Source organism: Mirounga leonina, unplaced genomic scaffold (assembly GCF_011800145.1).
Source record: "Mirounga leonina isolate KUSES-001 unplaced genomic scaffold, KU_Mleo_1.0 Mir_418, whole genome shotgun sequence".
Classification (NCBI taxonomy): Eukaryota; Metazoa; Chordata; class Mammalia; order Carnivora; family Phocidae; genus Mirounga; species Mirounga leonina.
The window spans coordinates 2,476,408-2,492,466 of NW_023270739.1; the positions used below are offsets into that span (position 1 = coordinate 2,476,408).

The 16,059-nt window shown below is 51.5% G+C and overlaps 1 protein-coding gene across 1 annotated transcript in view; it reads left to right on the forward strand.

Moving 5' to 3' along the window:
- Positions 1-16,059, forward strand: part of EFCAB6 (EF-hand calcium binding domain 6) — a 215,743-nt gene that overhangs the window by 197,683 nt on the left and 2,001 nt on the right. The window contains exons 26-30 of the mRNA XM_034987337.1: positions 287-514; positions 6,804-7,034; positions 9,427-9,595; positions 11,896-12,080; positions 15,420-15,569. Coding sequence (XP_034843228.1) covers positions 287-514; positions 6,804-7,034; positions 9,427-9,595; positions 11,896-12,080; positions 15,420-15,569 — 963 coding nt within the window. The remainder of the gene's footprint in view (positions 1-286; positions 515-6,803; positions 7,035-9,426; positions 9,596-11,895; positions 12,081-15,419; positions 15,570-16,059) is intronic.

Consider the following 16,059-nt stretch of genomic DNA (forward strand, 5'->3'; position numbering starts at 1 on the left):
TGAGAATAAAGGCCTGCCCTCCCCAGGGCCAGCTCCACATGTCCCCCTGCATGGTGGCCCTGACTTGTGTGTGGCTCCCTCTCTGTGGCCACGGGACCCAGGCTTCCCCTTCAGCCAAGTCTGAACCTCTGGTTGGATCCTGTCTGAGACCCGCGTGTGGGTGGTGGCACTTTTCCTCACCAAGCTGGGGCTCCCCCAGGACCTGCCATGGGTGGTGGGCCCAGGGCCATGAGATGATTTATTATTTATTATATGGATCAATCTTTCTTTTTCTTTTTTTTCCCAGACTGCTGCCGAGTGGGCTGAGAAAATGCCCAAAGGCCCGCCGCCTACATCTCCCAAGGAAACGACAAACCAGGAGCTGCTGGCTCGCCTCCACAAAGCCGTGGGCTCCCATTACCGCACAATTGCTCAGGAGTTTGAGAACTTCGACACCATGAAAACGAACACCGCCTCCAGGGATGAATTCCGGGCCGTTTGTTCCCGCCATGTCCAAATTCTGACAGATGAGCAAGTAAGAAATGCATTTGGTTCATTGTCCTAGGCAGTGTTATATGAGCATCAGGCCAGAATTTAGGGCTGATCTCTATTTTGAAAATACTGGAAGGTTTTGGGGGGTGTTGTTTCTATTGTTGTTGTTATTGTTTTGTTTTCAATCTTACTGAAGACTCACAGGAGCCTTCTGTTTGTGTAACAAGTATGAATTGCACCTTTTCAATCAGGGTGCAAATGTCACTTTTATTTTTAAAATCAAATTAAACTCTGCTCCAGCAACCACACTCCCTCTTCCTCCCCTGGATAATCCCTGGGCTTATGTGACCCAGAGAGGCAACCAGTCTCTCCCCACACCTGAACGGGACAACATAGAGCCTATGAGCTGCTCTGGACCTCCCGCCACCCCCCTCCCCCTCTCCTTGCCCTCTCCCTGGTTCCATTGCTAGTGTTTTCAGAAGCTCTGGGGATACCGCCATGGGCAGGCTGGTGACATGCCCACCCCACAGGCTGGACACAGGCCACCCTCTCTGAGGCCCTCCTGCCCATCACAGAGGCCTCAGAAGAGATTCTCAGCAGTTTCCTCCTCAAAAACCGAATGATGCTCTTCTTAGCTCTGATAACCTGTTGCCCTGGCTTCTCTGCCCTCCATGACCTTCCAAGGCTAAGAGCACCTCCCAGAAGGATGGCATCCTGAGGGTCTGCCTTGCTTACTAACTTCAGTCAATAATATCACTAAATGTTAGTGCCCGGGGAGCAGTTCCCTGGGTGGCTTGTTCCTCACTGTGACCCAAACGGGAAAACAGAGCCTGGCACAGAGCAGGTGCTCAGCAAGTCCTGGTGAATGGATAGGTCGCGGGTTTGGTGTCCATGTTCTCCACCACCACTGTCCAGTGGCCAAACAGCTGGGATAACACAGAGCACCAGTGATCCAAGCGCAGAAGCAGAGTTCCCTCCCCCACAGAAAACGCACCGCTTCAAGCACTCTCCACTTGTCAAACAAGCTGGTGCCCTAATCCCAGAGGATAACTCAAGTGAAAACTGAAATCCAAAATACTTATGAAAGTAGCCCCACCTCCGTCCTTCCTCTGATTCTGCTCAGGCTCAGCCCGGGTAGCTTCCCGCAGCTCCCGGGTGGAAAGGTCACTCTCGGCTCCCAAGTTGGGTCACTCCACTCTGAGGCCCCATTTTCTTGGGGTTTAAGAATTAAGGACTAAGAGTGTTCACAGGGAGGGGTGATCATCACACACGACCCCCTCCCCACTCAGGCCTCTGAACTCACCACCCTACAGAATGAATTCATTAATAATGAATAATATGAGCATCAGATTTCACTTTCCTAAAATACCACCTTTTTAAAGTGTTATGATCATTTTTGCTAAACAAATTAAAGTGCTTTTCCCTCAACAGTTCAGTCCCATAGATCATCAAAGCTGAGTGAGATGGCTATTTGCAAATACTTCTCTCCATTACTATAAATGGAGAGAAACCTTTAAAATTAATCCAGTTGCATTTATTATTCTATGGGGCCAACTAACAAAGGTTTTGCTAATAAAGATTTTTCATCTAAATGAGTAAAATTTCACTCTAATTATCGATATAAATTAATGACATGCTGGCATATCTGGCATGTATAACAGAGAATTGGATTTTAATTGTCCACTAAGAAAGCTTCCACCATCCCCAGCACATCAAGCCCCCCACCTCTCCAGCAAAATCAAGCACTTATTTTTAAATGCTGCCTTCTAAAAATACGCCGACACATCTCAAATATAGTCTGCATCATCGAGGGCACCAAAGTCTGACATAAGTACCATGGTTTAAGTTGGGGGATGATTAGCAAAAATTGTGCTCTATTTGGGAAGGGTGCTTCTGGATATAGACTGGCAAACAGGAAGCCAAAGCCACAGAGATCCATGTTTTCTCCTTGCATGAGTCATGTACCGGGACCTTCTTGGTTGGATGGTACAGTGTCTGTACGGGGAGACACAGAAGTAATTTGGCACCCCTAAAGTGTCTGGACCTCTCTTGCCATTATTCAGAAGGGTTCCCTGAAGATGCTGGGACAGTTCCAACCATGTTAACCAGCATCCAAATAGAGATCTTGTGTCTTGGTTTATCTGCATTATAAAAACTAGCTCATCCTAAAAAAAAAATCCAACCATCACGAATCTGAGAGGTCAGCTTTCTTGACTTACAGAGCTCTGTAAGCAGGGCAAGTGCCGCATCTTTTGAAATCTTTTGGTGTAATTAACCTTTCAGAAGAGGAGAGCGACTCTCCGAGTGGATGGAGTTGGAAACTGATGGGTCTTCGTGACTCTGCAGAAAGCGTGCTATAAAAGGCCATAGGAACTGGGTCCACTTGGATATGTCTTAAGAAGATAGGGACCGGGGCGCCTGGGTGTCTCAGTCGTTAAGCGTCTGCCTTCGGCTCAGGTCATGGTCCCAGGGTCCTGTGATCGAGCCCCGCGTCGGGCTCCCTGCTCCACGGGAGGCCTGCTTCTCCTTCTCCCATTCCCCCTGCTTGTGTTCCCTCTCTCTCTATGTCTCTGTCAAATAAATAAATAAAATCTTTTAAAAAAAATTAATTAAAAAAAAAAAAAGATAGGGACCCACAGAGAGAGCCTCTCCTGGTCAGGCAATTTAGATCAGTCCCGGTGACTGCGTGGGGACTTCGCTCTATTTGCAGCTATGTTAGGGAAAGGAACCATTAAGCATTTCTGAACACTTCAGATGTGGTGTTTCTTAAACAGACACCTGTAGGAGGTGAGAAGCATTCAGGCAAAGAACAAACAACCCTTCAGGCAGGCAGACCTGGGTTTCAGTGCTGCTTCTGCACTTGTCCAGCTGTGTGACCTTGGACAAGTTACTCAACCTCTCTGGGCTTCATTGTCCTTGAGCTTTGTTTGAGTTTGTTGTTGCTGCCCTTACCGTGAGGGTGCCTGGTGCACACGCATCAGACTCCTCCAGCAGGAGACGGCCGTCACTGTGTGTGGGGTGTGGGCCCAGGGATGCCAGGCGCCTGCCGAGTAGTCTACTCTGTCTCAGCGGTCAGCGGGCCCTATACATCTGGCCACAGGATGGTGTCTCCCCTGCGCTTGGTGCTCATCACTTGGTGCCAGGTTTATGCAGGGTGGTGGTATACCTTGGCATGCCTGGTCCAGCCTGGCTTAGGCAGGGCCTGGACCTCTGGGCCTCAGGGGAGGCATGCACTTTTTCCATGCTCCTGCCCTGGACGCCCCTCTGTGGCAGTCAGACTCCACCTTGTCTCTGTGGTGGGTCTTGGGCAAGGAAGTTTCCCATTCCCCTGCAGGGTAGCTGACCTCTGACCTTGCTTTGTATAGGTGTAGACCCTGGGGTTGCTGCCCCTCCTCCAGGCCTTTTGCTGCCCCCTGGGGCCATGGATCTGTGGCTGGGCCCTGAGGGAGAGGGTTCCTACCCCCCCTAGAAGCAGAAGTGTTTGCTTCTTCCTTCCCTCCCCCAGGGGTCCTGGCCTCGAGTGGGTTTGCTACGCCTCCCCCAGCGGCTTCAGGCTTCCACTTCCCATGAAAGAAAGGTCTGGAGAAGTGAGGAGCATTGCACATCTATCCATCCTGTGCATTGTCTCCAGAGAAGCAACAGAGGCCGGTGGAGGAGAGCGTGTGAGCGTGAGCATTCCCTGCGTCTGGGCCTCCCAGGCATGCTAGCCTCACATGCCAGCCCACACTTGTCCTGGACGAATCTGTTAACATTTTAGCTGATTTCTGCCCGAGCTCTGCCAGGCGTGAGAGCTGGGGTGTCTGGCTGTCTTGGAGACTTGGGGCTCCTTGGCTTTCAGTCCCCTCGGCTCCCTAGAGCCTCAGCTCTCTGATTGGCTCAAGCACAGTTCCGATTTGGTAGATATTTGGCTTTCTCTTGTTGTTAGGATGGGAGTGGCGTTTTCAGGCAGCTTTCCCCATCACAGGAGTGGATCCCAAAGTCAGATATTTTTAAGTGTTCAGAAGGTAGTTACTACTCTGCGTTTGAAGGGGACATTTCAGGAAGGTCACGATCTGCCACCGTGACGTGGAAATTTACTTGCTTTCAACTCATTCACAAACCACTAGAATTTTGCCTGGGTTTCATGCCCGGCTCACAGGCCTATAATTTCAGAATACACTCTCATGGTGCCCATTTCCAGTCCTCTTGATGCCTCTCTGGTCCCCAGAGCCCCCACCAGCCTCCATCCTGCACCCAATCTTTAGGCTCTGTCAGTGTTCTGGGGTGTGACAATCTACCAGGGGCTTCCATTTCCCACCCACTCAATTCCGTGTACTCCTGGCAGCATTCATTCTGCCTTTCATGGTGCAGAGAGGATTTCTGTGGTCCTGCCTTGACTTTAATTGTACCACAAGATTTAATTAGGAGGTGGTCCATCTCTGCCCCTTCTGCTGGACCAGGAGACACCATTGTTGTCCCTGTGGTTTTGTAAATGTCCTCACTCCCATGCATCAGGTGTTTACTGCATCCTCAAGCACTCACACCCTTCTTTGTATTTACCCTTGATAACACGGCCTTCCTCCCCCATGTCGCTAACACAGGAGTGCAGGAGAGCCCTCCACAGCCCACTTCCTCTTGTACGGCCGCATCTTGCTCTGCTTCCTGAAAGCCTTTCATGAGGAATGGGATTACAATACGGCTTCGTGCCTTCTCTCCCTCTTCATTTTTAAAGGGTCTTACCATTGTCTGATCAGTCTTCTGTGAGTTTTTTAGGACTTTCAGCAAACATTTCTAGAGCACCCGCCGTGTGCCAGCCCCTTTGTGAGATGTTCAAGATTTAAAGACGCATCTCAGACGACCTTCAGAGAGCTTCAGGACCAGGCAGGGAGATGTCACCTGCAGAGGTGGCTTTAGCACAAGGTAGAGAAGAGCGCCAGTCATCTGTCCCCTGGGTTTGGGAGAATTTTCCTGGAGAGAGACAGGTGGCAGGGCCTCCTCCTGTTTGGGGGTGCTTACTGCCCTTGGTGATGGTGAAGGCTCTCTGGGACCACGTGGTCACTTTCCCAAGCTCTCTTGCTTCCACACGGGGGCCTCATGGAGCCATCCTTGTAACTTCCTGCAAATCTACAATTCTTTTGAAGTAACACGTTGAAAACATTAATCAAGAATATTGTCCCAGGGGCGCCTGGGTGGCTCAGTCGTTGGGTGTCTGCCTTCGGCTCAGGTCATGATCCCGGGCTCCAGGGATCGAGTCCCGCATCAGGCTCCCTGCTCAGCCGGGAGCCTGCTTCTCCCTCTCCCACTCCCCCTGCCTGTGTCCCTCTCTCGCTGTGTCTCTCTCTGTCAAATAAATAAATAAAATCTTTAATTAAAAAAAAAAAAAAAGAATATTGTCCCAAACTAAACGTTTTTCCCTTCTCGGGGCCTGGAACACTCCCTGTCTCTTCCCCACCACTCAGTGCTTCATTTCCGGAATTTCAAATAGAGATGGTAGAGTCTCTCATCATTGCCTTTGGGAAACCCAGAGGCCAGAAGCGCTGGCCAAGGTCAAGACCCACAGGAAGGAGGGGACACAGCTCCCCATGGCGTGTCCTGGAGGCTAGGGCCCCACCAGTTCTGAGGGGCTCTAAAAACCAACTCGGAAGTAAGTTACCCCTCGTCTTAGCTCCCCAAAAGCCCTCAGTCATCAAAAGTGGCTCATGTAGGAGGCTGGAGTCACTTTGCTCTATCCGTGCTGGTGTGGTCTGGATTGCATCCTGTGACGTCAGACGAGACCAGCCCAAAGCCAGAGGCTTCCCTCCGGTTTCCCAAATGCCTCCCTTTCCTGCTGGTGGGGAGGTAACTCTGGCCCCTTGGGGGCCGCGCACCACGGCTGTGAGCACAGCGGCGGAAGGCGGCGGCGCCTGGCCGGGTGGTGGCAGAACTCAGGCGCCAGTGAGAAGGAGAAATGAGTCTGGCTGGGCTTCCCCGGGGCCGAGGTGGACCAGGGCTTTGATTTGCATTTCCTCCCAGAGTGTCCTTATATACTGCGGCTCAGGCTCTGTGACTAATCACAACATTTAATGGCCTTCAACTGCTCACTAAGGGCCCAATTCAATTTAAAAATGTCCTGCGGAAGCCATGAATAATCCTCTCGTCTTTGCTGTTCGTCTTATGGAGGCTTCCATCAAGTGGAGGCCGAATGGGTTTTTTTTCTTTTTCAATTTTTTTTTTTTTTTATCGATGCGGGCCTCGGACCCCTGCCGACGTGAGCGCTGGCCTTCCCTAGCTTCCATCCGCTTCTCGGGGGCGCCGCGGGAGACCCCGCTGGGCTCTTACCCTCACCCTGGGACTGATTTCTGCTTCTTTGCCAGTTTGACCGACTGTGGAGCGAGATGCCAGTCAATGCCAAGGGCAGGCTGAAGTACCTGGACTTCCTTAGCATGTTCAGCTCCGAGAGAGCAGCAACACCGCCGACCGCTGGCAGTTCGGTCAAGGCCCAAAGAGGCAGCAGTGTTCCCGAAGTCCTGGACGGAAGCAGGTCTGCAGCATCATCACCCACTCACGACCTGAAGGCAGGGTTGAAACCTCCGAGCCACCCCTGTGTGAGTCCTTCTCTCCATAGTGCCGCCATCACCGGGGCCCCAAAGCCCCAAACCCCATTGGACCGGAGGGGACCTAGAGTTCCCAAGGGGCAGGTGACTGAGAAGGTGGCCCGGGTAGAGCCTGGGGTGGGGACACAGGAGAGGAGCCCACAGGTGGGTCCTTAGCACTCACCTGCCTGGAGCAGGAAGGGAGGAGGTGTGAGGAAGGGTTGGGTGGGAGGGAGGCGTGGGGGTTGGAAGGAGGAATAAGGAGGCTTCGGGGCGGGAAATGGGTATAGGAGCAGGGGCAGAAGACTCTAGATGTCAGCAAGCTAGGGTTTCATCGGGCAGGAAAGCAAATGCGCTGTGGTCGGTAGGCACTGTGTGCGAGGGTCCAACTGTGTGCCCTGCTATAAAGTGTTGCACCCATTTTACAGTTGAAGATACTGAGGCTCTGAGAGGTGTCCTCACATTAGACACAGAGAGACCTAATTTCAAACCGAGGCCTGTCTAACTTTGCAGCTCTGCCCCCGGGCTGAGCCGCCCAGCTTGGGGTATAGGAAGGAGGCAGGCCTCTCTGAGGCTCTTGCCTCACCCGCAGGAAGGATGACAGTGTCTCCAGGGAAGGGGGCTTGAGAGGATCCCAGCCATGTTCTTAGGGCAGCCATTGCTGGGCTTTGTGCATGATGAGCACTCGGAGACAGGAGTTATCATTTGTTCATTCAGTCAACACACGTTTACTGCACACCTACTCTGTGCTGGGTCTTTTCTAGAGCTGAGAATGAACAAGGTGCCTGCCCTTGTGGAGTTTACATTCTTGTCAGAAATAATGGCCAAGAAACAGTAAACAATAAGTATTTAGCAAGTTGGAGATAGTGAGTAGAGCAGAATGAAGGGGGGGTCAGGAGTACCCCAGAGATGTCCACGTCCTAGTCTCCGGGACCTATAACATGTCACTTTACATGGCAACGGAGAATCAAGGTTGCAGATGGAATTAAAGGTGCTCACCAGCTGACTTAAGACAGGATCATTCTGAAGTGGCCAGGAGGGCCCAAGGCAACCACAAGGGTCTGTAAATGGGGAAGGCAGAGGCAGAAGGGTCAGTGCCGGAGAGACACCATTTGAGAAGGGCCCACCTGATGCTACTGACTTGGAAGGTTCAGGAAGGGACCATAAGCTAAGGAGTGTGGGCACCTGTAGATGCTGGAAAAGGTAAGAAATGGATTCTGCCTTAGAACCTCAGAAAGAGCTCAGTCCTGCTGACACCCTGATTTTAGCTCAGTGGGACCCATTTCAGGCTTCTGACCTCCAGAACTGTAAGAGAAATACTGTGTGCTTTTTTAAGCCACCAAGTCTGTAGATCTGTTATGGCAGCCATAGGAAACATGCTGGGGGCGGAGGGGAGCGGGTGGGGGGGGGCGGGCAGTGGGCCCAGCAAGGACTGGGGCTTTCACTCCCAGTGGGATGGAGCCCTTGTAGGTGTTTATACAGAGGAGTGATATGGGCAGCATGCCTCCTTTAAAAGACTCCTGTGGATTCTGTTTGTTGAATAGAAGCTATGGGTGGAGTGGGTGCTGGAAGGGCGGGCAGAAGCAAGGAGATGGGGAGGAGGCTGCAATGGTCCAGGGGAGAGGCCTGGTGGCTCCGAGCGAGGTGGGCAGTGGGGAGCCGGTGGCCAGAGGTCAGGTGCTGGATGTGTCTTTGAGGTAAAGCCAACAGGATTTCCCAATGGATTAGATGTCAGGTTGAGAGAGAGTCCAGGATGGCTTCTAAGGTTTTGGCCTGAGCATCTGGAAGAAGGGCGTTATAGCAACCCAGATGGGGAAGGCTCAGGCAGCACAGGATTCAGGAGAAAGAGCAGGAATTCAGTTGAGTTGGTTACTGTAGTAGATAACCATAGGACGTGTTCAGGGGAAATGCCTGGGCTACATTCAATTCATTCCCTGTATTTAAATGGAAAATACAATAAGACCGAGAACAGCCTCATACTTGGTCCACGTAACTTCACAATATTGGACATTCTGGAACTGAGTGCAGGATTAGACATCCATGAAAATGACACATGACTCACTTTCTTTGATAAGACTCTTCCTCGGGTGAAAAATATGTTATTGTCACACACACACACACACAGTAATATGTTTAAATAACATCTCCTTATACTTAAGTCTTGGCTATATATTTATCTCCAAAACTATGTTGGTTATTGTGTTTAGGCACAAATACGGCCGGCTGATGGAAGTGAAAAATCAAGTGGCAGAATTACCACCCATTTCTTGCTCTTCGTTTATTTCTGAGCGAATACTGCCTGAGAAGTTGTGAACCCCAAACCTGAGCCCTGCCTGTAATTTTGCATTATCACTTCCATTTTGAATCTCACATTACAAGACAATTTCCGTTCCTTTCTCGCTAGACCCCCGCTAGTGCCGGCTCGGCCCTGGGCCCCCTGCCCTTGCAGAACTGCGAGCCCATAGAGAGCAAGCTCCGGAAGAAAATCCAGGGCTGCTGGCGAGAGCTCCTGAAAGAATGCAAAGAGAAGGATGTGAACAAGCAGGGCGAGGTCACCACGGCTGAATTCCTGGGTGCGTTCTCATAAGAGTGTCACCTGCTGGCACAAGGCCACCACCCCACCCCACCCCACCCCCCGTGTGGCAGGCTGGGCCCGTCCATAAACGCTGCCTAGTGGGACAAGAATTCCTAAGACACCTCAACCCACCGCAGCGCACCTTCGCGCCAGCATGACCAAGCCCACAAGCCGTGGCGTTCTCAGCATTAGAAATCATGGACTCGGTTGTGGTCTCTGGGCGGCATGAAATGTTCACAGACTTGGAGAGCTCAGGGAAGTGGGACAGGTGGGGGAGGGCTGTGGCTGGGGACACGCCGGCCCACCCACTGCATCGGCTCCACTCTGTTGATCTGGTACTAACCACGTGTCGCTTTGATAAGCTGTTCAGATGACATCTGCTGGGTTTATACTTCCACTCATGGTTGCGTATTATTTATGCAGCATTTTACATTACAGGAAGGTAAATCTACCCTGAAACCCTTCCTCTTGACCAATCTTTAGATCCCTTTTTAAGGAAAATGTTTTTCTCAAGAACCTCCAATATTAATATAAATCACTTCTATGATAGTCATGGCTTAAAAATGAGCAGACGAAACAAGGTGTAAACTCTTTAAGTGAACAGCTCCTACAAAAAATAACCACGTATAAATTCAATATAAAAGATGAAATCAATAATGATCAAGCATTATTCCATTGATTTAACATGACATGTGTCTCTGAGACCAAATCAGCAATGTTGGTCTTAATGCGTGTTTGAGTTCCATTTGGTTTTTAGTTAATTCTTTTGATTTTGAGACTGATGACCCTTAGCTTGTCTTGCATTCACCATCGCCGTGTTTAATTTTTACCCAGGAAGAATTAATGGACTGGTGCATTATCTGGAGCAGTCCATCATCCTGCTCAGCCTGTCTAGCTTCAGTAGTACATCCAAAATTCAATACTGTAAAAAATATATGCTTATTAATTTTCAGAAGTCATTCTGCATGTTCTGTGCCCTGCTGATGACCTTCTGCAAGTCGGAACATGAAGGCATTTTTCGGGCCACCCCTGTAGGCTCCCCAGCCCAGCCCCATCCTGTCGCACGTGTCCTGTTTGGCACCACGTTCTGCTGTTCCCCCCAGCAGCATTTTGGCCTGTGCTTGGTTTGAAGGCACCGTCTACATGTATAAGGTCCACTTGCAGTGCTTTTCCTCCAGCCTCAACAAGTAGCATGGTCCTCCACTCCGTGACACTTTGGTGCTTTCGTGAGGTCAATGGAGGGCTCGGTTTATTCAGTGTAAATTCAAATCTTTTTTTTTTTAATTTAATTTATTTATTTGCGAGAGAGAGAATGAGAGACAGAGAGCATGAGAGGGAGGAGGGTCAGAGGGAGAAGCAGAGTCCCCGCCGAGCAGGGAGCCCAATGCGGGACTCGATCCCGGGACTCCAGGATCATGACCTGAGCCGAAGGCAGTCGCTCAACCGACTGAGCCACCCAGGCGCCCTCAGTGTAAACTCAAATCTTATCCTACCTAAGTCTCTTTCAATTAGGAGTTGTCACTCCAAAAGAAGCTTTAGCTTTCTAACTGGTAAAGGGTCAAACAGGGGCGCTAGTGCAAAGTGGGAACGACTGCTGATATTCTGCCACCGACAGGTGCTGCCAGCGTGGCATTGACATGATCCTAACCCCAAAGCCACACGCAGACCCTGAAACTGCATGGCACTTGTCTCCTAAAGATGGTCCAAGTATTCTAGAATGGGCTTTATATATTTTAGGTTGTTACTGGAATGAAGACTCAAAATGTGTAAATTCCTGTAGGCTGGCACACTCTTGAGAGTTGAGAAATACGTGGTCAGAGAGCCATGGCTGAACCCCCGCCCCCCAGTGGGGCACCTGCCAGGCCCACGCCGCAGCACGTGGAACCTCCCCTTCTCCCCACGTCCCCAGCTCGGCCCTGACTCTGAGCCTTTGCTAGGACAGCTCCCGACCTTGTATGGGGAACACACCGACCCTGACTCCGACTCTGTCCCTCCCTGCTCCTCAGTACGGCTTCCACGGTGCTCTGTCCACACTGCTGGGACCGCAGCAGCGGCAGATGCAAAACCCGAGGGCAGGCCAACACCAGGACAGTGAGGTCCCAGCAGGATGCGGGGGACCCCTGTGTCCTCGCCGCACGGAGTGTCTGTCCAGCCACACCCACCCTGAGCCTGTGAGCAAGGACCCAGCCAGGGCCCAAAGCAGAGAGAGCATCTCGGCAGGAGATGAATCAGTGCGGGCATGAACAAATGAATGAGTGAGCAAATTGCCACCAGCTGAACCCATGTTTCTGTCTTTAGCTCTTGTGGAGAAGTTCAATCTGGACATAAACAAAGAGGAATGTCAGCAGCTTGTCGTGAAGTACGATCTAAAGAACAACGGGAGGTTTGCTTACTGTGACTTCATTCAGAGCTGTGTCCTCCTGCTGAAAGCAAAGGAAACCTCCCTGATGCAGAGAATGAAAATTCAGAATGTGCATAAAATGGTACGCAGTCACTCTCAGGAAATGTGGGGGTCTGGGGCCAAAGGTTTCTCACCTATCTCAATTCACTGTAAATTCGGATCATCTGGCTTCATAGAGATGAGGGACACAGTGGACATGGAGACTCTAGGAGGGGCCGCTGGCCAGTAAGGACCCACCTGTCACATGTCCCCAGTCTCACTGCCACCTCCCCGCGGACCCCGAAAATTGGCTCAGATTTTGTCTATACACATATATGTGCGTATCACACGTGTGTGGTACACATGATAACTATCACATGTGCATGATTCTAAATCTGGACACGTATGGTAGGTGTGTCTAAGTACCTGTGCGATGTGTGCATGTGGGCGTGCATATTGCACTCGTGGTGTGCGCGTGTACGTGCGTGATAGATACACGTATGTATACACACCTGTGCGATGTGTGCGTGCACAAGCAGGATGTGTGTGTATAGATACACTTGTCAAGCGATCCTTTGTTGTCCCGTCTTCTCCGTTACATAAAGGCCTGTATAGAACCAGCACTTTGCAGGCGAGCACATGACCCCCAGGGTCTGCTCAGTGGGCCCAAAGCCAGCTAGCTGGTGGGTTCTTCAGGGAGGCAAGAGGCGCAGGTAAAGGCTTTGAGAACATCGCAAACAGCTCAAAATTGCCTTTCTTGGAAATGATTCCGAGATTTTCTTTCTCTCCGTCCGGGGCCCCATAAGGGCCTAGAGACCCAAGACGGGACAGTAGCCTGGCTCTCGGCTTCTCGGACTCCCGTGGGTGGCAGACGTGGGATGCCGGCAGCCCCTCCCCCAGCACGCAGAGACACCTGTTTGGCCAACAAGAGCAGTGCGGCTGCGCGCACGATGCCTGGGGAGCAGCAATCAGCCGGTTCGCGGAAAAGGCGAAGCTGGGTCGGGGTCACAGCAGAGTGAAACATTTTTAATGTAAACATCAGTGTGTGTTCATTCATCAAACAGCTGAGGCAGGCCAGACCCTTTCTTCCGGGTTGGGAGGGGGCGGTAGTTGGAGACTCATTATCTTTCTTGCTTACACTGTACCCACAATGCATTGTCTACAATTTCCTTTTTGTTTTTTTGAAGAGCAATGAGAACCTAAAGATGCATAAATAGCAGTTGGAGGGCACTGTCCTGGGTTTTTACCTTTTTTCTCAATTATTTGTCAATTCTGCGATTCTCACCCACACCCAGCCCAACCAGTATTTTCACTGACTTGCCTTTCTCCAGTCTCTCTGAAACATGAAGCAAAAAAAAAAAACAAAAACCAACTTTTTCCTGCTCCTATTCCCTCATCTGTGATAATTAGAGAAAAAGTACCGCTGGCACTATCGACTTGGGGGACAAACAGCTGATTCCAGCCACCTCGGGCCTCGGCTGCAGGGACTGGGGTGCCAGGCCGACCCGGACTGCCCCAGCCGGTCCCCGCCAGTCCCCGCCGCACCCGGCAGCCGCAAGGTCACGATGGGTCAACCCAGCAAACAGTTGATCCCATGCAGAAAGTTTCTATGCCGCTAAATTTGTATGTAATTTTGTGCAAACTCAGGTCTCGTCTTTGTGTAGTTTCTGCTTTAGACAAGAGCTGGCATTGGAGGCTTAGGCCAAGTTATGGAAGAAAAACCTAAGGCTAAGACAGTTGTTTCTCTAGCTCAGTTTTTCTGTGAGTAGAGAACAGGCGGTCTTCCTTGGATCTTCAGGGGACCCAGGAGCATAGGAGAGAACAATGGAAACTGCACAGCCTGCAAGGCCCCTGCCAGCTCTGGCCTTCCTCTGCCTCTCCGGGCCTCAGTTTCCCCTCTTGTAAACGAGGGGGAGATCTGCTGTGTTCTAAGGCCTGTGAAAGGTGACCCCTTCTGAGCCCTCCCCTGTGCAGAGACTGCACATCCACACCGAGGGGCCGAACAGCTGGCTCGTAGGCTCCTGAGATTGTGTTCAGTGATGGGACAGGTGCCCCAAGACGGCCCCACTGGGAGGTAGCCCAGCACACTTCCCGTGTGCTCTGTCTCACACCTCACCCCCCCAGCTCTGGACATTACACCCAGACGGACTTCAGCTGCCACTCTGTGCTTCGGAAAGAGTCCTGCCTTCCCCCACATCCCTACCCTGGGTGCAGTGATAGGCGGGAGACTTCTCCCCAGGAGCCTTTCCTAGGAAAGCGTGGGGCCAATGCCTCCAGAAGGCCTGCCCTCCCTGGTCCTGGTCCATGTTCCAGTCCCATCCCTCCTACAGGCTGCCAAGGCCCCCACCACACAAGTGAGGAGCTCAGGCCAACTGTCTCTCCTCAGAGAAGCTCAAAGGGCCATTTCTTTTTCTAGTTCTTTGGGGGCCTTCTCTGCAACCTTTGACAGTGGAGACAGCCCTCTGGGGAAGCCACATGGGACTCTGCTTTCCGGCCACACCCGAGCTGGAGGCAGAGGCCTTCAGGGTGGGGATGGGTCGGTTGTCCTGAGCTAGGATGGGAAAAGCCTTTCTCGGGCCAGGCGTGGGTGTGGGAAGAGCCAGGAAGCATAGAATCCTTTCTTTCTCGAGTGCCGACCAGCAAATTGGGTAAATCGGTAGCTAATCGAAGCTATAGGGTATCTGGTGAGTTTCCATCATAGGTGCTGAATGATGGAAAAATTGAAAGCAATTTAACTTTGCACTAATTTGTTTTATGTAATGCCATGTTAAAATTAAACTTTCCCAAAATGTGTTACACATTATTGCCTACAGTTCACCTCTGTGATATTCAGACATGCGTTAGGGCGAAATCATGCTAAAATACGTTTTCAATCTAACAGCACCTAAATGAAATAATCACAGTGTAGTGTACTAATGACAAGATATAATTACAACCTTGTGATTTTTTTAAAAAAAAACTCTGTTCATTATCATAACCAACTTAGAAGACCCAAACTGAAATCTCTTTTTACTGCAAACTATTTTGCAATCGGCCAGCTATCTCTCCCTGGCCCTCTCTCTCCTCCATAACCTGGGAGGAGCAGAGCCCGGATCCGTCCTGATCCTGCCACTTCACTTCCCTGAGCAGCCCATCTCCCAGTCTGTGAAATGGGGATCAACGGGGCCACCTTCCTCCCAGGTTAGGGGAGAGGGACGGGGAGTAAGTGACGTGTAATGAACAGCAGGGTTGGTGATCTGCTATTATTGTTATGAGTCCTGCTTGCAGGCCCCGTTCTACAGTGGAGGGGGCCAGGGGAGCCCTGAGCAGGGGCAAAAATAGGACTAAGGCCCTCGAGGCGAGCTCACAGCCGCTGGGCTGTGCCTGTCTACCCCGTGCTACCCATTCAAAAGCTCCGTTCTCACTCCTTCTTGGTTTTGTGTGTGTGTGTTTTTTTTCCCAGAAAGAATCTGGTGCTGAGACGTCTTCCTTTTATTCAGCTTTACTGCGTATTCAGCCCAAAATTGTGCACTGCTGGAGGCCGATGCGGCGTACCTTCAAAGCCTACGATGAGGGCGGGACGGGGCTTTTAAGCGTGGCTGATTTCAGGAAGGTGAGCTCAGCTCTTGGCTGTCTGTTGCATCTGAGCAGGGAGCAGTGGCCAAATGCCAGTGGCCAGAAGACCTCAAAAGAGGACCCCTCACCTCCCTGGCAGAGGCCCAGGTGTGAGCAGATGTCTGAGACCCCATTTCCTTGGGGCCCCCAGGTTATCACATGCCCCTCACCTTCAGACCCCAGGTTCTCCTCCCTGAAGGTTTCTAGAACCCTGGGGGGGACACGACCTGAGCCCTCCGGGTACCACCATAGGTGCCACTGGTCCTGGGAGCCCAGGCTGGGCCCGTGGTCTCCATGGCGGAGCCAGGGCCAGTGTCCACCTCACAAGACCCCCAGATCAGGAGCTAAATAAAGCAGGGTCCCAGCTATGGGACCTCAGCCAGCAGAAGCCGGCTCCTCTCCCCCAGCTACCCTCCCTGTGGCGCCAGCCACCTCCCCACAGCAGCTGGCCCAGCCACGCTCCCTGCAGTGTGAACTCTGGTACCTCT